This window comes from Drosophila miranda, chromosome 3 (genome assembly GCF_003369915.1).
Source record: "Drosophila miranda strain MSH22 chromosome 3, D.miranda_PacBio2.1, whole genome shotgun sequence".
NCBI classification, from domain to species: Eukaryota; Metazoa; Arthropoda; class Insecta; order Diptera; family Drosophilidae; genus Drosophila; species Drosophila miranda.
Window position 1 is genome coordinate 23,271,927 of NC_046676.1, and position 20,394 is coordinate 23,292,320.

The 20,394-nt window shown below is 50.8% G+C and overlaps 3 protein-coding genes across 3 annotated transcripts in view; 2 read left to right on the plus strand and 1 right to left on the minus strand.

Annotated features, from left to right (window-relative positions):
* Window positions 1-158: 158 nt before the first annotated feature.
* LOC108158604 (nuclear pore complex protein Nup214) lies at window positions 159-7,240 on the plus strand. Its single transcript, XM_017291066.2, has 8 exons — window positions 159-643; window positions 699-837; window positions 902-2,589; window positions 2,661-2,842; window positions 2,910-3,251; window positions 3,328-4,478; window positions 4,541-6,104; window positions 6,170-7,240. Exons 1-8 carry the CDS (start codon window positions 608-610, stop codon window positions 6,192-6,194), a joined length of 5,127 nt encoding a protein of 1,708 aa, XP_017146555.1. The 5' UTR covers window positions 159-607; the 3' UTR covers window positions 6,195-7,240.
* A 55-nt stretch (window positions 7,241-7,295) lies between these two features.
* LOC117187862 lies at window positions 7,296-8,271 on the plus strand. Its single transcript, XM_033390743.1, has 3 exons — window positions 7,296-7,355; window positions 7,415-7,573; window positions 7,627-8,271. The coding sequence occupies exons 1-3, from the start codon at window positions 7,296-7,298 to the stop codon at window positions 8,062-8,064; spliced, it is 657 nt and encodes a 218-aa protein (XP_033246634.1). The 3' UTR covers window positions 8,065-8,271.
* Window positions 8,272-8,364: 93 nt separating this feature from the next.
* LOC108159366 (protein slit) overlaps window positions 8,365-20,394 on the minus strand; it is a 54,998-nt gene continuing 42,968 nt past the window's right edge. The window contains 12 exon segments of the mRNA XM_017292590.2: window positions 8,365-12,448; window positions 12,525-12,667; window positions 13,180-13,339; window positions 13,401-14,925; window positions 15,018-15,161; window positions 16,164-16,235; window positions 16,309-16,677; window positions 18,132-18,203; window positions 18,276-18,494; window positions 18,600-18,753; window positions 18,819-18,976; window positions 20,112-20,327. Of these exon segments, the coding sequence (XP_017148079.1) occupies window positions 10,298-12,448; window positions 12,525-12,667; window positions 13,180-13,339; window positions 13,401-14,925; window positions 15,018-15,161; window positions 16,164-16,235; window positions 16,309-16,677; window positions 18,132-18,203; window positions 18,276-18,494; window positions 18,600-18,753; window positions 18,819-18,976; window positions 20,112-20,327 (5,383 nt within the window). The 3' untranslated portion in view covers window positions 8,365-10,297.

Consider the following 20,394-nt stretch of genomic DNA (forward strand, 5'->3'; position numbering starts at 1 on the left):
GTATCGATATACCGTCTCAGAAATATACCGTACGTAAATATACCGATGAAAACAACGAACTTAACCCACTTAACCCCTCTCTATCTAAACAAGTAAACAACTTGAGTTAAGCCGCTGAAAATAATACTGTCTAGAAATTCTTCTTGTAGATCCATCCTGTCCTGCCTCTTAACTTAAAACAACCACGATATCTTTTACCTGGACTGCGTTAAAATTCATCAAGTTTCATAATATTCGTGGAGCGTATATACCCACGGGTCGACAATGGGCTAATCGTTCTCTGACCATGATCGGAAATCACATTCGCCGGTTTTAATATTTGGTTGAATATGACAAGCTAGCTAGGACCTTCCGCAATGAACGCACAATTTTATCCGATTGATCGATAAATGTTCTACTGAATGACAAATTTTAAGTAATTGTTTTTATTTGATTGTGGCTAAAATTGGGTTTAAGCAAACATAAGTGAGCGCGGGTGAATTATTTCTTGTGCGGAACTAGTTCGATAATACCGAGTTTAATATCCCCACTGTGCAAGCAACTGCCGTTCATTTTCCACGCTTGTGACTCGTATTTGTTTCATTTAAAGTTTATAAAATATACGAAAATGGCGCTAAGTGCTCCTGTCTGTAAGGATACACAGGTAAGCGGTTCAACCAGTGGTTGCCCCGGCATGGTTCTTATTCAGTTCCTTGCAGGACTTTCAATTTAAAGTGCATAACAAGTATGCGGCGTTCAAAAAATGCGGCGAGCCCCGCAGCAATGTAAATCTTCTGGCGATTTCCTGCAGCCGCGGCTTGCTCTTTGCCGGCAACCCGACGCAGCCGGAACTTAAGGGTATGTACGGATTTGTGTTTACATAACTAGTCGTTGCACTCAACCAATGTGCCAATTCTTGCAGTGGTCATCCTCAAGGATTTGGCCAATTCCAACAAGTCGCTCGGCGAGCAGCCGCAGGCGAGGAGTGTACCCCTACCCAGCGTGCCCAACTATATCTCCTGCAGTGCCGATGGCACTCTGCTGGCGGTTAACCTCACACAGAATGGCACTGGCCTGCTCAACATTTACTCGGTGCCGACATTCTTGGCCGCGGATGTGAAGCTCGTCTACAGCATTCGCCTGGCCAGCGAGGACTATATACATGCCGTGCAGCTGCTGTGGAATCCGGTCTTGCCCGGAAGTCTGGCCGTAGTGCTGAGCAACGGTGCCCTCGGCATGTACACCCTGAAGGAGGGGGACACCTTCGAGATGCATTCGCTGGACAAGAGTCAGCAAGTGAAGTGTGGCTGTTGGTCACCCAAGGGAAAGCAAATTGTCCTGGGTTTTCCCGGTGGCAAGATACAGCAGTTCAAGCCGGATCTTACGCCAGCAAAGACACTGGTGTGTCCACCCAACATCCACGATGCTCCGTTCGACACCATCGCCATTCAGTGGCTCTCGACGTTCCAGTTCGCAGTGGTCTTCCTGCAGCATGGCGAGGACTGCAGTCCCGCCCTGTACATATTGAATGCCCCCAAGGGGGGATCGCCCAGCTATACCAACTACTACGACATCTGCTACAGTCTCAACGGGCCACGGAATCATCAGTTTTTCTTTAACCATGTGGCCCAGTGGAATTTGCTTCTGGTGACATCGGCCAATGGCGTGGAAGTGGGTATAATGGGTACCTTCGAGTCTGGAGACACCCCCGTCTGGCAGCAGTTTACCCTTATGGATGAGGCGAGGATCGAGCTGCCTCTGAGTGAGGGCACCCAAGAGGAAACCTTCCCCCTCGGGTCTGTCTACGACACATCCTCCACGCACCAACTGACAATCAACGAGCAGAAGCTCCCCACTATGCCCATGGTGCATGTCTTAGGCACCGACGGCACCCTTCTATCGTTTAACTTCCTGAATCTACTCCAAGGTGCCCCCTCTGTGTGCTCTCCGCCTCCGCCAGTGTTTGACAGTTCGGGACAGTTCCGCCCCCTGGACACGCTAATGCCAGCGGAGGAAAAGAAGGCGGCCACAACACCGCCAGAAAAGGAGTCGACTCAGTCCGTTCCCACGGACATGTCGTTTGCCTTCTCCCCGAACACGGTGACATCGACTCCAGCTCCTGCCAAGGACAAGCCGTCCTCGCTGTTCTCCGGCTTCGCTGCACCCGCAGCAAGTACTCCATTTGGAGTTTCTCCAATTGCTGCTCCCACCGCGACAGTAGCGAGTACCGCCTCGGCATTCGGTGGGTTTGGTGCGGCCACGACGACTCCAGCCTTAGGATCCATATTTTCCGCGCCAGGAGCGACCGCTTTTGGTGGTCTGGCTTTGGGTAAATCCAACGCAATGCCAGTGAGTGTGGCCAATGCTCCTCACGCCGTGCCACCGTCTGCAGCTGCTGCGCCCTTAAACAAGCCCCTCTACACAGTTCCGCACACATTTACGCCAGTGGCAACAAAGCAGCAACCGGCAGCGGTTCCCGTGTCCGTTGCATCCAGACAGTCGCTGGATAACACGGAGTCCATCGTTAGGGACATGATAGCCTTACAGATCGAAGCCTTCAATCAGGACATACAGCAGCAGAAGGGACTCACGACGGAGCTGCTCAGCACCGTAAGGCATCTTATTATTACCGCTCCAATAGAGAACTCATCTCATATCTCACTTGTGCGTCTCTGGCACAGATTGCAGCTCCCTCGGCTCTCAAAAAGTATGCCAAGCGCTTGGACGACCTCGAGGAGCTGAACGAGCAGGCCAAGGACGTGGAGTTCGAGTTGGATGTGCAAGGACTGCGCCAGGGTCTAAATGAGGCCTACGCCATAGTGGCCGAGTGCCGTGGCAAGCTGGAGGTCTACGAGAAGCCCGAGTTAGTAGCCTAGTAAACTGTTGCGTATATCCGGCAATGCGTTTCATTGTTGTATCTATCCCCCTAGCATAACGCGGCTGATGAATTCGAGTTCCTACGATCCTGCTGGGCGGCGCATGCTGGCTCGTCTCCGGAGCTACGTGGCGGCCAACGAGGCGCAACTTCGTCTGGCCCAGCAGCAATTGGATCTGCAGTGGGACCAGGTCCAAGATGTGTTGCGGCGCAAAACCAAGTCGAGCATGCATATACCGCACCTGGAGGGGATCTACCAGCAACTGACGCGGCTCCAGAACCTTGCCTCTGACCAGAGGATGATGCAGAACAGGATCAAGGCCAAGCTCAAGGAGCATGGCCTGCTCCAGACCGCACTTCTCGACCAGGACAAGAGTCGCACTCGTACCAATGAGGCGTTAGTAGCAGCTATGATACCCTCCCCGGCCACCCTGACTACCTGACTAACTACTGTCATTTGCTTTTGCTTTCAGTGTAGAAACCTTAGCTGACTCGATTCTCTCGATGAGTCTTAGTCAGACGGTCGACACGAATGCCGCCAAGCTCACACAGCACAAGCTCCGCCAGATCCGAAACGTGGTGCAGCTGCAAAAGGTCAGCATCATTAGTCCCCAGCGTCCAGATCGTGTGGGGCTCAAGTCCGAAGTTATACTCGAGACCAAGCGCAAGGCAGAGATATTGAAAAAGGCCGCCGCAAAAGCGACTACTGCCAACAAGGCCACCCAGGTGGCGGCACCGGCACCGGCACCTGCACCTGCACCAACTCAAGCTCCAGCCGCTGCTCCTGTTGCGCCCCAACTACCAAAACCAACAGCATCCAAGCCCGCGGCCAGCATCCCGGCCCTCAGTGCTGCACCCATCGCAACGCCATTCGCCTTCAGCCAGAGCAGTCCGTTTGTGAAGACTTCGAGTGTGACCACGACAACCACCACGGTAAGCTCTGGAGAGGCTCCAAAGCCGGCTGTCTCTTTGTTCGGAGGGCCAAGTAGGTCCGGCTTGAGCTTTGGACCGGTAGGAGGTGGTCTTTCGTTTGGGGGACTTTCTGCAGCGGATAATTCAACTGGGGCCAAGCCGTCCCTGATTGGAGGATTTAGGATTAGTAAGGATGCCACAGCAAAGCCGGCTCCTGAGCCAGCAAAGGCACAGGAGGCCCTAGCGAAGGATACCACACCTTTTACTGCAGAGGTGGAGCCAGCGAAGGCACCGGAAACCCCAAAAGCAGAGACTGCTGGGAAATCCTTCTTCACAGGATTCGGAGGAACTGGCACTCCCAGCTCCACGTTTAGCTTCGGAGGTCTGGGCTCTTCCCTGGGTTTTGGCGGCGTAGCAAAGACCGATTCCAACGCCGCAGTGACGTCATCAGCTTCTGGCGTTCCCCGTGGCTTGTTCGCCGCAGCTGCAGCTGCACCGAAGCCTAACGAAGGTGACACAGCGGTGACCAGCAACAGCACCACCACCAAGCCAACGGTCGCACCTGCTGCCACCGTGACTGCCGCTGCCGCTCCACCGTTGCCAACAAACAACAGCGGCGTGACCAGTACCGCCCCCAGCAGCTCTGATTCCCTTGGAGGGCTTTTCGGATCTGTCAATATATGCAAGCCACAAATCAAGGAATCCTCCGGCGGTGAGTTATGGAGGAGTTTTGGAGCTGGCTTATAAACTAATTCTGATTCCATTTGCAAACAGCTTCTGGACAGCCTGCAAATATCTTTGACAGTGGCTTCTCATTTGGGGGACGAGGTGGAGATGAACCGAAGGGATTATTTGCGACCATCACTCCAGCCACAACAGCAACAGCAACGGCAAAAGAAACTCCTGCAACCGCAGCACCAACTACGATAAAAGTGGAGCCAGTGAGCACCACAGCCGCAACAACTACAGCACCTGCACCAGCTGCATCGGCTGCTCCGGCAACAACCACTTCAACTGAAACTAAGGGGGCTGCATCTCCACCCATATCCACACCGGCCGCTGCTCCGCCAGTAGTGGTTGCGGTTCCTTCGAATACGACTTCAGCTGCAGCGCCAGCGGTCACGCCTGCGACAGCAGTCTCTCCGACTGTGACCTCGAGCACAGCGGTGCCAGGCAGTACATTCTCCTTCTCCAATGCATTCAGCAGCCTCAGCACCGCTCCGGCAGCCCCCGTCACAGCCACCAGCTCCAGTGCCTCTACAGTGAGCAATTCATCGTCTTCGGTGTTTGGAGGATCCTTTACAGCAGCACCAGCAACAGCAGCGGAACCTGTAGTCAGCAATCCATTCCAGGCATCGACAACGGCATCAGCAGCAACCTCCACGAACCTTTTTGGAAATGTGGCTAAGTCCGAGACCAGCGTGTTTGGAGGTGCACCTGGAACCAATCCCACTCCTGCTGCAGCTGCTTCCCCACCCAGTGGCCTCTTTGCTGCAGCAGCTATCAGTAATCCGGCGCCTTTTGGCAGCCCTCCACCGGGAACGGCCGCCTCCGGGGGCAACATCTTTAGCCAGGTCAACAAACCAAGTGTTTTCGGTCAGCCGTCTGCAGGAGCCAGCGGCGGTACGTCTATTTTTGGAGGGTCATCCGGCTCTCCATTTGGATCGACCTCCATTTTTGGCGGAAGCAATGCGCAAAGCCCTGCCAATGCACCCACTGCCGGAAGTACATCCATATTCGGTCAGAACGTCTTTGGGCAACCGGCGGCACAAACAGCGACCCCAGTGGCAGGCGGTAATATATTTGCAAGTCCTGTGAGCGCCAGCCAACAACCGCAACCCTCTGCTTTTGGTGGAGGCGGATCTATTTTTGGCGGACCGGCGACGACAAGTTCTTCGCCTGCTTCTGGTGGATCAATCTTTGGCGGTGGCAGCAGCTCTGGATTTGGTTCATTCTCCCAGACTGCCCCTTCTCCTGGAGGCTTTGGCAGTGGCTTTGCTCAGGGCGCCGGATCGTCAGTGGCCCAATCCGGCTTTGGATCACCCCAAACGCCACAGCAGGCTGCTCCGGGTGGATTTGGAGCCAAGCCCGTATTCGGTGGTTCTCCAGCCTTCGGGGCCAGTCCCACCTTTGGGGGAGGCGCAACGTTTGGCAGTCCCAAGGGATTTGGCGGCTTTGGAGCCAGCCCTAACGTGGCCGCACCACCAGCCTTCGGAGCCCCTGCGAAACCGGCCGGCGGCAACATCTTCGACACCTTGGGTGGTCAGGACTCTGGCTTGTCCTTTGGCAATCTGGCCCAGACCGGCAACCCCAATGCCCAGAAGCCAGCTTTTGGCGGGTAAGTAGACAAATCAGCGTTCCTATAATGAATTACTATGCAACACATGTTCTCTATCATTGCAGATCGAGTTTTATGAATTATCGTTGAATTTATGTCCTGTCTCGTCCAATTACTTGATTTGTTCTTCCCGTTACGATTAGGATATAACTTTACCAATTAAGTCATAATTACATCTAAATTCTTAAATATATTTCAGCACAAAATTATAATACATATAACCATATACGCGATATATTCAACATCAATGAGATATGTGAAAGATTAAAGCCCAGCACTTCCTTGATGGAGTCCGATCACTGTCGAATCGGACAGCGCCAGGGCTTCCTGTCATTGCAAAAATATCCCTGATTATCCCTGATCAAAAACATTTTTCACAAAAAGCAAAGAAAACTAAATATGTATAGCTGGGGATGCTGGAAGGATCAATCCAAGGATCAAGGATATTTTTCTGATCCCAGGAAGCCATGGAACGACCAGATCGGCCACAAATAACGGAGAAAACAAGAAAACAAAACAGGCCTGTTGTTTCCAATTGTTGTACAACAACAACCCTCAAACTTGCGGCCGCTCAAATGGCAGAAAACGAGAATTTTCGATCTGAGATACCAGGCGAACAGAAGTCAGCAGAAGGTCTCCCTTTTGAAACTTATTGGAAATCCCAAAAGTATGCAATCTTTTTTTGTATTCCTTAATATTGCTTTCTGCTAATTTGTGTTCGCCTGGTAGCCCAGATTTCAAAATCGAAAAATTTCGGTTTTGAGCGGAACCAAATTGAGGGGATTGTTGTACAACAACCGTAACTGGATGTTGTTGTTGATGGATAACTCCGCCATTTCTCGTCCGATCTGGTCGTGCGATGGCTTCCTGTGATCGTAAGAAAATCCTTGATCTAATAGAGTCCTTATTGAGAAGGATATTTTATCCGTTATTTGTGGGCCTTTTTAACAGGAACTATCCTTTTCAACGTTGGCCGACAGCCGTCCCTAAGATACTGTCGCATATCCCGCTTGAGGCTGGGTTGTCAGTGGACCCAACAGATACTTTTCAATGATACAAAAATAGTGATTCCAAATCAATTTTGTAAATGTATGTATAATACATATTGTCTCCATTAAAAATATATTTATATTCGATTACGCTTTATGAAAAATAAACTATTTTACAAGCCGGGTACAGATACTTTTGGCCATGCAGACCGACCTGGTGGTACTTCTATTCCTCTGCTGCTGTCTCGGCGGGGGGCAAGTGGTAAGCAATCGTCTGGGGAAAGATTCAAGCACTTATGGAGTGGCTCTGTTTCCCCATAGTGCTGCGATGAACAGTTGGTGTACAAGATGACGAACATAGAGTGCCTTGGGAACCCGGAGCGTGTGCAAAATTTCTCCTGCTATCTGAAAGCGGTCAACTGGAATAAGGCCGTCGTCAATATGGACTGTTACATCACTGTACCACTGCGCAATCCTGTGGTTAGCTGGAAGGAGACAACCTCTGGACCAAAACTGATCGATATCTCTGCCAGGTTCGGCTGCAGGTCTTCAAGAGGGACTATAGCAACAAGTGGCAGCCTTTCCTGATAGACGTCTCTATTAACGTAGGCGACGTGATGTCTAGGAGGAACTTCCTGCCCTACGGTGTCATCTTCAGGAAGATAGCCAGGCGTTTCAGCAACCTCAATGGCTCCTTCCCAATTTCGGTATGGGTTGTGGAGGTCCCCTTGAGTAGCTGCTTTTTGAATATCCTTTACGTGTATTTCCGTTTTCAGGGTCATCTATACGGTCGGAATGGGTTCTTGGACCCATCCTTGGTTCCACCCTTTCCAATTGGCCTCTATCAGGTGAGCGGCGTAGTCGTGGATAGAAATGCCACCGCCAGCGAGTACGTGGGCACCGTCAAGTTCTTTTTGCAGGCCATGGAGCCGGTGAAGAGCAAGAAGAGACCCACGTCCAAGAAGCAGTGAGAGAACGTCGGCTGTATGGGGAATAAAGCTCAAAATAAACTTTAAACTAAAAATGAATCATTATTTTGGATGGAATAAAAGACAGTTTCGCTTGGAACATTTACGCTTGTCACGTTTATTACGAAACAAATATAACACACAGAAATAAAAGCCATACTCGTATTTGCTGATTTTACCCCATTGTCAATCCAAAATATTGTACTTGAATTCTCATCCCAACTCTTTTGCTGAACACAATTAGCGGCCGCGAACCGGCGAAATCTCCGTGAGGTAATTGTAAACGATAAGAACTGATAAATAAACTTGGTTTAGCAACAGCTATTACACATAATACATATAGTATATGTATATATATTTGTCAATAGGTTATACAATACATATCGTATGCGTATAATTAGTGCAGTGCGCATAACTACACATGAATAATTCATAAAAATAATACATACAGCACGGATACGGATACGGATACAGATTAAAAGACAAGTATTATAAATATATATAAAAAAAAAACTAAAATGACCAAAAGGGGTGGGGCTATTACACATGATCTTGTATCGTATATGCGCATATATAATATATATGTGGATATAAATAGTGAAAAATAGTCAAAAACATTTTACATATACATATAGAGTCATACATACATACAGCATACATATAAGTATATATAGATAGATTAGTATAAATAATTATTATTATATCAATATATGTATATATATTTATAGGTTTCTTTAAATGCAATTCGATTTTTGTTTTCGTTTCTTTAGGACTAACTTAGGTTGGTAATTGTTAATTGTTAGAGATTTACATGCGACTACCCAGCTTAGATGTTGTTATCCGAATTATGTTTAGGATATTGGTTTTCGTTAATTGTAAGATTAGTTACGCTTCGTTTGCACACAGGTTTAGTTTAGTTTAGTTACGATTATTATTATAGTTACTATTATTATTATTTGTATGCTTCTAGTCTAGTTCTAGGGAAAACACTTGCAACAATTTGCTGGAAATTCGTTACACGTTTTTTGGGGGCAATTTGTTGTTTCGTTTTCGATTCGATTTGATTCGATTCTCTCATTCGATTCTTTGATTCCTGGTTGTTCGTTCTGTTCTATCAAAATACTTTCATTTCATTTCATTTGAGCAACTTAAACTTAAGAAGGTTCCGTTTATATGCACTTATTATCGTTTGCTACTCGTTTCTTTGAGACTGTTGTTTGCATGGTGCGTTTAAAACGACCCTTGCATTGTGTAATTGTGTGTGTTCGTTAAGCTTATCGTTTATCATTTATCGTTTTGTCATTCGATATCAATCGTTCATCTGGTTATCTTTCAACAACTGTTGCGTTTCGTTTTCTATCTACAAAAGGAATCTGTACTAAATCCAATTTCAGTGTTCTTTCGATTTGGAGGTGGAGGATCTGATGATTTGGGGCAAGGGGAATGTTTCAGATGGGCGCATGCTATGGCGGGCAGGCAGGCAGGGGCGTGGCACATGCAATGACTTGCTTAAAGCTCGTAAAGGTGGTTTTCTTTTGTTTTTTTTTTACGGGGGAAGCACACACTAAATTGTGCGAAAGAAAGACAATTTGCGGGGGGCGGGAAAGTAAATTTCTCTATGAAACGGAAGCGGAAACGGACATGGACATGGACATGGCAGGGGCTACAGTTGCGTTTCATTTACATACATACATAGACTGGATATTCGGATCGTTAGATCGCCATTTAATCAGTTAGTTATTCAGTTATTATGCACATCGCCTGGGTAGCTTGCACTAGTAAATTTATATATCAATATATATGGAATATATACGTATATGTGGCGAGGATATGCCAGCAGCCCAATGAAGGTATTTCCATCAGTTGCTGGATACCCGCCGAAGGATTACATAGTAGATATAAAAAGCGGAAAGGGAAGAAAGCAAATCGATGCCGCTGCTCCATATGTATACTATATGTATATAGATTATGCGATTAGCTGATGTATATAAAGGGACGTGTATATATGGCATATGGTTCGAGTATATATATCTGTGAGTATACATATGCTGAAGGAGCAGTAGTAGTAGTAGTAGAAGGAGAATGCCTCGTATCCTAGTAGTAGCGGGAATCGATAGAGTGAACAATTATGACGACGACAACGATGGCGATGGCGATGGCGATGACGATGCGGAGGGATTGGGGAAATGGAGAAAATGGGGCATTCGACACCGAACATCGAACACCCTTTGTTGTACTACCAGTGCATCATCCGCAGCTGATCGAGAATGCGCTGCTTGAAGAAGGTGCCCAGCATCCCGAAGACCGTCGAGACGGCCGCAATGCCCATCATGACCTGCATGACGCAATGGATGCCGGACAGCTCCTCCTCCGTCTGCTTGTGGCGGTGGCGCGCCCTGTGGTGACGCCTGCCCCCGCCTCCGTTCTCGTGCAGGCGCTGCAGCCGTTCCATGTCCTCGTCGAACTGCGGCACAATGGCCAGATTGATGACCTCCGTCTTCGACAGCAGTTGCTCGTTGGCTATCGTGTGGGCCTCCGTGGCCCCACCGCCGCCCTTGCTGGTGGCCTCGTTGTGCTCCCGCTCCCGTTCGCGCTGCTTCTCCAGCTCTCGAATGCGGGACCGCTCGTCCAGCATCGTGTTGTCCCTGCTGAAGTCGAAGTCGCGGCTGAACGGAAGCAGCGGCTGCTGCAGCGTGCGCCCGGAGGTGGGGTACTCGGCCAGGTTCACCTTCGTGGGGAAGTGACGCGGCGTTTCGCCACCAGCTCCGCCTGGCTGGGCCAGCAGGGAGCGAGGAGTGGCTTCCGTGGGCAGAGTGGGCAGCTGATCGCGCACTCGCGTCTCCTGGAACTGGTTCTTCTTGATGCCCAGCACCTCGGACAGCGGCCGGTTGATCATGGGCAGCAGCGAGTCGGAGGTGGGGCGGATGATGAAGGATCCGCCAGGCTGGACATTAGCCGGGGGTTCCATAATCTCTGGCAGGACCGGCTTTGGCGTGGTGGCCGCTGCGGCCTCCGACTTGCCACCCCCATGGTCCTCGCTATCCTCGCTGTCCGTATACACGGAATCGTCCGAGGAGGAGTCGTCGGCTGCGCTGTCCAGGGAGGTCTTTGAGTGCTCCTTCGATGGCGTTCCGGCGAACTTGTGTGTGAGGTTGCGTATGGGCTCGTACTTGGAGTTCTCCGAGTCTCCGCGGTAGAGCAGAGCCACCTTGCCATCGGGTGTTAGAACGGGCGTAATCTTCGGATGTGGCGACGGAAAACGATGACTGCTCTCTGGGTCGGGCGACAAGGCATCGAAGTCGGTGAGCGCTGGCTTCTTCTGTTGCTGCTGCAGGTCCTTGTCCTGCTCCTGATCCTTGTCCGTCTGTTGGTAGACGATGCTCACCTTTCCGAGCGGCGTCGAGATGATCTTGATGGCATCGTTGCCGTTCTTGCGGTAATAGTGGCTGCCACTCTTCCGCTGCTGCTGATGCTGCGAGCCAGCACCAAAGAAGCCAGCACCGTCGCCTGTGTCGGCGAACTCGTCATCGACGCCGTCATCGTTGTCCTCGCCATCCTCATCATCGTTAGCAAAATGGCCGCTGCTCTCGCGCAGATCGATCGCAGTGCTCGGCACGGCCACGGCCACTGCCACCGCCGCAGCGGACTGGCTCTCCGTCAGCAGTTTCTTGCGGATGTTCTCTAATTGGCTCTGGCGGTAGCTGGCGCTGCCACTGCTGCTGCTACTGCTGCTTGGCCGGAAACGCGTCTGCAGGCCGCCAAAGCCACTGCCCTCCTCATTGACGAACTGCTCTTCGTCCGCCCGTGGCCTGACTGTACGCGGACGCTCCAGGGCTATTCTCTCATCATCCTCGTCATAGCCCATATCCTCCTCCTCATCCTGGACGCCCACCAGACCCTTGGGGTCGGGCAGCGACTCGGGTTCCCGCTCCTGCTCCTGCTCATCCTCTCCATTTTCATTTTCACCTGGAAAATCATCATCGTCCAGACCATCGTCATCATCATCATCATCATCATCGTAGAGATCTGCCTGCATGCGATCTGTCTGCTCAGTGGGATAGTCCTCGCTATCCCCCGCATCAGCATGGCCTAGTGAAGCCTCCGTCTCCGGCTCCATCTCATCCTCCTCCTCCTTTTCAACACTCTCGGCCCCCAGTTTCGTGGTATCCCTAGGGCTAAAGCTAAGACTATCGGTACTATTACTACTACTACTATTATAATTTAAATTTAAACCTGTTCCTAAACTAACATCTAAGCTGCTATTGCTCCGTTCGAGCAATTGGGTAGTCGCATCTTTCAGTCAGTAGCATTTCTTGGTGCATCCGCACTTCCGGACAATATCCAAGTTCTTGATGTACTTGCGGTTGTTGCTGCACACCATGCGCACCTATCGACGAAACAAAAGGGGGACAAGTTTCCATTAATCAACATCCGTCTATCCATCCATCCATGCATGTACTCACCTTGCGGCGCCTCACAATCTTGGCCGCGCAGCACTGATTGCCGCAGCCTCCCACGCACTTGGCGTACTTCAGCGGCTGCCGGGAGCGGCAGTCGTTCTCCGTGTAGTACTCTCGCACCTGCTCCTTGCGGCACGTGGATGCTGCTGCAAAATATCAAGAATCAACAAAGTGTAATTAGTCAAGAGGTTGGGCTCATTAAAAGGCAGCACATCTAAAGCCCCCCAACCCCCCCCACCCATTTAGAGGATGAGCGTTGAACGTGTGCTGTGGCAGGTGTTTGTTTGTGTGTAAAGCAAATGATGAGGTGATGTGCGGGCCAGTCAAGCGATACTTTTGGAGGAGCGCAAAACTCCTAAGCATAGGAATATGTACCTACATATAAACACACACGAGTAGAGCTACTCGGTAGAACTCACACAAGCTCCCACATACGACTATCTTCTACATAGAAACGAAACCTCTTTCAAGGGATGTCTTTTACATCTGATTTCCCTTTGGAAATGCTCCAAGAATACAAATTTCTACATCACTTTCAGGGGTATTACAATCCCTATCTAGTCGATAGCTCGACAATTCGATATCCTCTCTCTTTCGTTGACCCCAAGACTTGATGTGGGAGTAGGAGGCAAAAAGCATGATAGATGTATTTATGTACCGGTGATTGTTGGGGGCTCTGTGATGCCCTCACCTTGATCGCAGTAGCGTCCGCGCTGGCCGTGCTTGCACTTGCACTGGTAGCCATCTCGGGCATTGGCATTTGCAACACACCGGCTGCCCCGTCGGCACTTGTTCTCCAAGCAGGGATCCACGGGTTCCTAAGGAAAATAACAATCATAAGTAAACATAAACACAGGTTAAAGATCCCTCTGGTCGTACCTCTTTCATGTGAGGCGTCTCGTCCATGAAGTCCTGCTCATCATCCTCCTCCTCGGCGGGCTCGCCCTCGAGCAGTGCACAGCCCGGCGTGATCTTCTGCTGGCGCTGGGCATTGCCAAAGTCCACCAGCTTGTGGTTGATCCACACCTCCTTCATGCAGCCCTTGAAGCTGGTCAGGTTGCGGATCTGCCAGTTCTTGTAGGCCTGCTGTGCGGGCTCCGAGGGCAGGCCGCCCAGGAACATGGGCGTCATCAGTTTCAGGTAGTCGTTGGAGCCCTCGTTGATGATGGAGCGTGCCAGGCCGCGGTCTACGCGCAGCGTGAAGTTCTTCTTGATGGCGAGCAGCTCGACGGCATGGTACTTGCCGTCCGCCACCATCTCGAAGCTGTACATGGTGGACACGGGATAGTTGCCCACGTCGTAGCTGACCCGGATGCGTCCGTTGAACAGTTCCACAGCCAGGTGGGCGTCCTGCCCGTCGTACATGAGTATGCCGTTCTGTTCCGCGCTGCTGAAGACGATGGTCACATTGGCCTCGGGTCTGGTGCGGAGCGGCTCCAGCTCCACGAACGAGTTGTTGTGCACGAAGCTGATGCTGGTGAGGTACTCGCACCACTTGCCCGTGTAGCCCGGATGGCACTTGCAGAGGTAGTCGGAGCCGGCGGCATTCGGCTGGAAGCAGACGCCGTGCTTGCACTCGTGGTTCTGGCAGGGCGACGTCTGCGGGTACATCATGGAGATCATGTTGTGTCCCTCGCAGTACTTGCCGGTGAAGTCGTCGGGGCACTTGCACACGTAGTCGTTGATGCCGTCGATGCAGGTGCCGCCGTTCTGGCACATGTGGTTCTGGCAGTCGTCGATGTTGTCCGTACAATTGGTTCCGTGGAAGCCCGCCTGGCATTCGCAGCTGTAGTGCGTGAAGTGGTCCACGCATTTGGCCCCGTTGGCGCAGGGATTGAACTCCGGGCTGCAGAACTGGATCTTGGTGTCGCAGAACTCGCCGCTGAACCCTGGCTGGCACTCGCAGCGGTACGACTCCACGCCGTCGATGCAGGTGGCGTTGTTCTGGCACTTGGTCTCGCCCAGGCAATCGTCGATGTTCGTCTCGCAGCGGGCGCCCGAGTATCCGGGGGCACACTGGCAGCTGAAGCGTCCCTCCTCGAGCACCGTGCAGGTGGCGTTGTTGCGGCACGGGTTGCCGTAGCAGGCGTCTATCATGTACTCGCAGTGTCTACCGTGGTAGCCCGGCTGGCAGAGGCACTGGTACTCCCGCTGGGGCAGGGCCACGCACTGGGCCTTGTTCTGGCAGGGCTGGTCAAAGCAGGCGTTGCACTTGGCCAGGATGTCGTTCCGCACGCGGCCGCGGCACACAAAGTTGGACGAGGGCGTCGACAGGATCAGCTTGTCCTTCATCTGCTCGGGCTCCGCACAGCGCGCAATGCCCGGCTCCACGTAGTCCAGCTTGATCCAGTCGGAGAACCACTTGAGACTGCAGTCGCAGTACAGGGGATTGCTGCCCAAGGCTCTGTTTCGTTGGCGGAAAAGCGGAAAATCGTTTCTTCAGTAAGCAGTCGGCCAATGCGGAAGCATTCCAGATTACTAGATTACTCTACTCACATGTGTGTCAATGACTTGAGATCCTCGAAGGAGCCCTCCGGCAGCATCGAGATGCGATTGCCGTGCAGCGAGAGCACGCGCAGGTTATTGAGGCCAGACAACGCATGCCGCTGCAGACACTGCAGCTTGTTGTACGAGATGATGCTGCAAAAGGGCGAACCGGGAAACGTTTACAAAAATTGCATTAGCCACACACACAGACCCACAGAGAGGCAGACACAATTGATGAAGAAATGAAAGTAATTGCAAAACGTTTTCCATTCGCAATCGGACAAAATGAAAACCAAGCTGAACTAACGGCTAAGCTTTGATTGTGGATAGCGCACACAATGCACAGGCGGCACAGGCGGCACAGTGGGAGGATGAATGAAGTGGATGAAGTGGGAGGCGAATATTCTCCGGTAAAAAACTAAACCTGATTGGACAGATCAAAATGGAGACTTGTATCTATCCAGACATTTCTAGAAACTTTTGATTCTGCATATATCATATAATATTCAATTGAGAAGGAAAATATCCTCCATACGTAGACTAAGGACTGCAACAAGCATTTACAACCTATGATTTAAAGAACACTCATCCAGTGCAATCGATATTCAGTAATAACATCCGATATCTGTATATATTCTTTAAGAGTTCTGGGAAACGTATTTCTTATATTAAGATCCCTTGCCTCTGCTTGGCTTCTTTCCATTCAACATAACTTTTAACTTCAACAAATTTATGTGCCATTCCACTGTGCGGAAGGCAATAGCATCGATGCGACGCGACGATGACGCTGACGCCAAAGCCAAAGCAAAAGCAAAAGCCAAAGCAAAAGCCAACGCTGACGACTAATGCTTAAGCACGAGTCACGATTTCGACTTTACGTTTCGGAATGAATTTCGTGCCTGCGCCTTGGCCGCACAGCGGACATGCCCAAGACCCGGCCCATCGACAAACGATGCAATTTGGCGCAGAATTGTGTCAAGCCCTCTTGAGCCTTCGATTTGTGTTGCTTTTATATTGTGGTACGTCGGTAGTCGGAGTAGGTACCACTACACTATTTTTTGCGGCTTTCCGTTGCGGTGCAGGAGCAATTAAAAAGCCATTAGACATGGCCATGGACAGCAAACAGCACCGGCAACAGTGCCCGCCCATACTTACAGCGTGGATAGTTTGGTCAGATTGGCGAAGGTGTTGTTGGAGAGTATGGTGATCTGGTTGTTGCTCAGATCGCTGTAGAGTGCACAGAGAGAAAATGCATACGATTAGTCTTAGCACCGCTCCCTCCTCGCCTCCGGATACTTACAGTCTGGTGAGCGAGCGGAGATGTCGAATGCGCTCGTAGTGGATCTGTTCGATTTCATTGGACTCCAGATAGAGCTCGGATGTCTCGGCGGGAATGCCGCGCGGAATCTCCTTCAATTGATTGCGTGAGCAGCGGACCACAGTGCCGGTGCAGGTGCACGAGGGCGGACAGTAGCCGTCGCCCAGGCAGCCCTCGCTGTTCTCGCTGCTGCATTTGAATTCGTTGTGGGGCAGATCCTTGATTTGCACATCACGTACCTTCGACGGGGCCGCACAACGTGCCGCTCCGCCGTTCAGCGACTTTTTACGCAACCATTCGGCGAACCAGGCCAAATGGCAATTGCAATTGAATGGATTCGAGGCGAGGTTCCTACAAAAAACACACACAGAAAAGCAAGTAAGTACTGGCTATTGTTTAGTATTCCATCTATGGGCCACCGATGTCCTACTGCTAATCAGGTAATCAGATGGAAATTACAATTGGAGTGAAGACTTGTAAGTGCTACCTATAGTACTGGTATTTTTTGCATGGGAAGATCTGATGTGACTGAAGATCGATTAAATTTTAAAGAAATTTCCTCCTGTACTCCTCCTAGCTTTGGAATCCGTTCTCACCCCATATACCCCTCTGGATAGCACGTATACAAATACCGATGGGTATCAAAACATTCCAATTCAATTAGGGCTGTGGGGCAATTCTATTTTTTGTTTTCGTCCAGATGACCCTTTTCCCCTGGACATTGGATATACTCGGTTCTGTAAATCAGAGCTCTTTGTGTGTGCTCTCATTCGGTTAACAGATTCCATTCTCCTATTCATCTCCCATCCGTGTGTGGAGCCAAGAGCCCCTCTTTGCCCCCTGGACACTCGGCACTTAGACACTTTAATTATGCGGTGGGTTCTGCAGAGAGCGAGAGAGAGAGAGGGAGTGGAGTGGAGAGTAGAGTAGAGTGGTTGGCGGTTGGGTGGAACATAGGAACAATGGGGCACAAATTACATTGGCAATTCCAGAGTTACAACCGGCGTCCAGACTAATTCAATAAGCAGTTCTGCTTTGTCATGCCATTAGGAGCACACCAGAGAGACAGAAAGCGAGTGTGTGTGTGCGTGTGTGTGGCTGCCTTCGCACATAAACACCTTTGAAGGTGGCAGGATGGGTACTGTGGTGGGTGGTGGGTGGTGGGTGTCATGTGGTGCACAGCACCTAATGAATTTCATTGAAGCTATTTATTAGCTAGTTAAATGAATTTTATAATAATTTTGCACACACACACGCACTTGACGATGCTGCAGCCACACACACAGATACTTTTACTCGTCGACGGAGCAGCAGCAGTCTCTTCATTGAACTCAATTTTAATTAATTAAATCATCGAAGGCAGCCAGCAGGCGGGCAGGCGGGCAGGGTGCTCTCTCTGGTTCCATCATTCTTGGGGGTTGATTTCGAGTGAAAAGGGGGGCGGGGTGCCGAAAGAGGAGCCAGTGTGGAATGGATCTGTTATCGCAGCAGGCACACACATGGACCCGCTACAAATTGGAGTTCAATTGAATTATACACAATAGTTGTGCTGTGCTTTCGTAGTAAAACTGATTTGGAAGCACCACATCAGAGGCTGAGTTCAACGAGAGAACAATCGAAACCATTAACCTAATTTCGTGCGGAGAAAGGGCAATTAATGCTTAAGCTAAATCATTTATCTATTAAAGTGCTCTATGGAGATGCCGATGGAGGAGGAGCACTTGGCACAGTTCTAATTATTGTGCATAGGCAGCAGAGGCATCAGGCATCTGGCATCTGGCATCTGGTATAATCAGGGAACTTACAGCGACGTCAACGAGTTGAGATGCTCAAAGGAGCCTGGCATAACGCAGGAGATTTGATTGTCGTACAGATTGCTGCAACGAGAGAGAGAGAGAGAGGGAGGAAATTGCTAAGAAATTCCCTTTTTGGGCCGCATTCCCACTTACAGGGTCTTGAGCTGATGGAGGCCAAGAAACATCTTGTTGGAGATTTCCTTAATCTTGTTCTCGCCCAGCTGCAGGTCCTGGATGTGCGACGCCCCCTCGAAGGCGTTCGGCTCGATGCCCGTCAGTTGGTTGCGCTTCAGCTCCAGCTTCACCAGATGCGGCAGCCGCCCAAAGAGGCCATCGGAATTGATGCTTCCCAGTTCGTTATCGTTGAGCAAACTGCAAAATCGAATAATGTATCAGCTTAACTCGGTTGGAGGGCAGCAGCCAGAACAGGACAGGGACAGAAACAGGGACAGGGACAGGGACAGGGACAGGACTTACAGCTCAGTGGTGTGGAGGGGTATGTCACGTGGTATCTCCTTCAGTCCACGGCCCGCACAGTCGACGGTGGTGCCCTCGCAGTGGCACATGGCCGGACAGTCCGAGTCCATTCGACACTCGCCGGACAGCTTCATTCGCAATTCATCCCAGGAGCCTGTGGAATAGTTGGGAGCGATGTTTGGGGTTGGAACGGGCTGGTGTGTCTGGGACTTTACTTACATTTAAATTTCTCCTCGCGCAGAGATTCAATGCGACGACGATGCATCCGCTTCGGTGACTCGCAGCGTGCTCCACTTGTCTCTATGGGATTTTTGTGCAAATAGTCGGCCAGCCAGCGGAGATTGCAGTCGCAAATGAAAGGATTCTTGGCCAGATGTCTATATACATGTATATATATATAAATGTACATGTTTTTGTGCGAAAATGGAAAGAAAGTAAGCAAAAGAAAGTAGCATTGAGCATTCGACTGAATGGCATGGCGTTCTGTAGGGATTCACAGAGAAAGATGTTGCAAAAGGAGCCCACTGGAGGCTTGAGACGTCTTAAAAGTGCACCAGCCTTGTGGCTACGACATTTCCGTTGTTGTTCCACTCCACTCCACTCCGCCCTCCTTCCGTCCTTGGGTGTTGTTTTGCAACTATTTAAAAGCGATTCCCGGCAGGGTTGACAAATGCTCGGGGAAATTGCAGACTTGTGAATGCATTTTCCCCTCCTTTTATTTCGTTTTCCAGGCCACAGGGGGAAATCCTTTCAATAAGGAACGTTGATAGATTTCATATTGATAAACTTCTATGCCCTACACCCTATACCCTGTGGTATAGGAATTGACAGATGACCGGTGGTCGAGTTCCTTAATTTCTCCTGCCAAATTGATGGCACTGATCGCAAGCGGCTTACAGGGGTCTGCCGCTTAAAGATCTGATCGGTAGCAACCCAGTTAATGGCGAACAAAAGCTGACAGGAGAGATGACAACCCTGCACCCGGGCATACAAATCCTGGTTCGCGTCGCGCACTTAGAGTCCCAACCTCTGGAGCCGCGTACATTTATCGATGCCAAAAGAGAATTCTTCTCAGCGTCTTCTCGTCGTCGTAGTCGTCTTTTGTTCTCGCTGGAAAGGCTTTACGGTTCACCAGGGGGAATCCCGAAGGAGGAGAGCGAGAAGGAGGTTTGGAAGCTGCCGCTTGTTTGCCGCTAAACAAATGTCAACGCGCAGACGAGGCAACGATGGGGCAACGATGAGGCAACGATGAGGCAACGACGAGGCGAGGGCCAAGTCAAAGGGAACTACTAAATGCACTTCAGAGGTTTAACACCAAAGTGCCTGATGCTCCATTCAAGATGGGGCATGGCATGGCATGCACGAAGGCATGGAGGCATGGAGGCATGGAGGCATGTTCGAGCTTTCAGTATGCCTTAGGCGGAGGGGAGGCATGGCATCCATTCAAGTGGTGGGAGCAGCAGCAGCAGCAGCAGCAGGAGGAGGAGTCGTCGTCTCTTTCCATGTACTTACACCGTTTTGATGCTCTTCATGGCGTCGAATGTGCCATTAGCCAGGGACTGTATGTTGTTGTCGTACAGGGAGAGCAGGCTGAGGCTGTGGAGGTCGCGGAACGCGTCCTTGCGTATGCACGAGATCTCGTTGGCGTTCAGCAGGAGCAGCTGCAGCGAGCCGAGTCCTTTGAAAACGCCCGAGGGTAAGTCCTTTATTTTATTGCCGTACAGCACGCTGTTGGGTGGCGCAGGAGGAGCATTCAAGCCGGAGGTGCGGCAGCAGCAGCAGCAGCAGCAGCAGC

What these genes read in the sequence shown, in the direction of transcription:
- LOC117187862 (XM_033390743.1), top strand. Translation starts at nt 7,296, where the DNA reads ATGCAGACCGACCTGGTGGTACTTCTATTCCTCTGCTGCTGTCTCGGC. An exon ending in GTCTCGGCGGGGGGCAAGTG is followed by an intron (nt 7,356 to 7,414) that starts GTAAGCAATCGT and finishes GTTTCCCCATAG; the next exon opens with TGCTGCGATGAACAGTTGGT. An exon ending in TACCACTGCGCAATCCTGTG is followed by an intron (nt 7,574 to 7,626) that starts GTTAGCTGGAAG and finishes TATCTCTGCCAG; the next exon opens with GTTCGGCTGCAGGTCTTCAA.
- LOC108158604 (XM_017291066.2), top strand. Translation starts at nt 608, where the DNA reads ATGGCGCTAAGTGCTCCTGTCTGTAAGGATACACAG. An exon ending in CGCACTCGTACCAATGAGGC is followed by an intron (nt 3,252 to 3,327) that starts GTTAGTAGCAGC and finishes TTTTGCTTTCAG; the next exon opens with TGTAGAAACCTTAGCTGACT. An exon ending in AATCAAGGAATCCTCCGGCG is followed by an intron (nt 4,479 to 4,540) that starts GTGAGTTATGGA and finishes ATTTGCAAACAG; the next exon opens with CTTCTGGACAGCCTGCAAAT.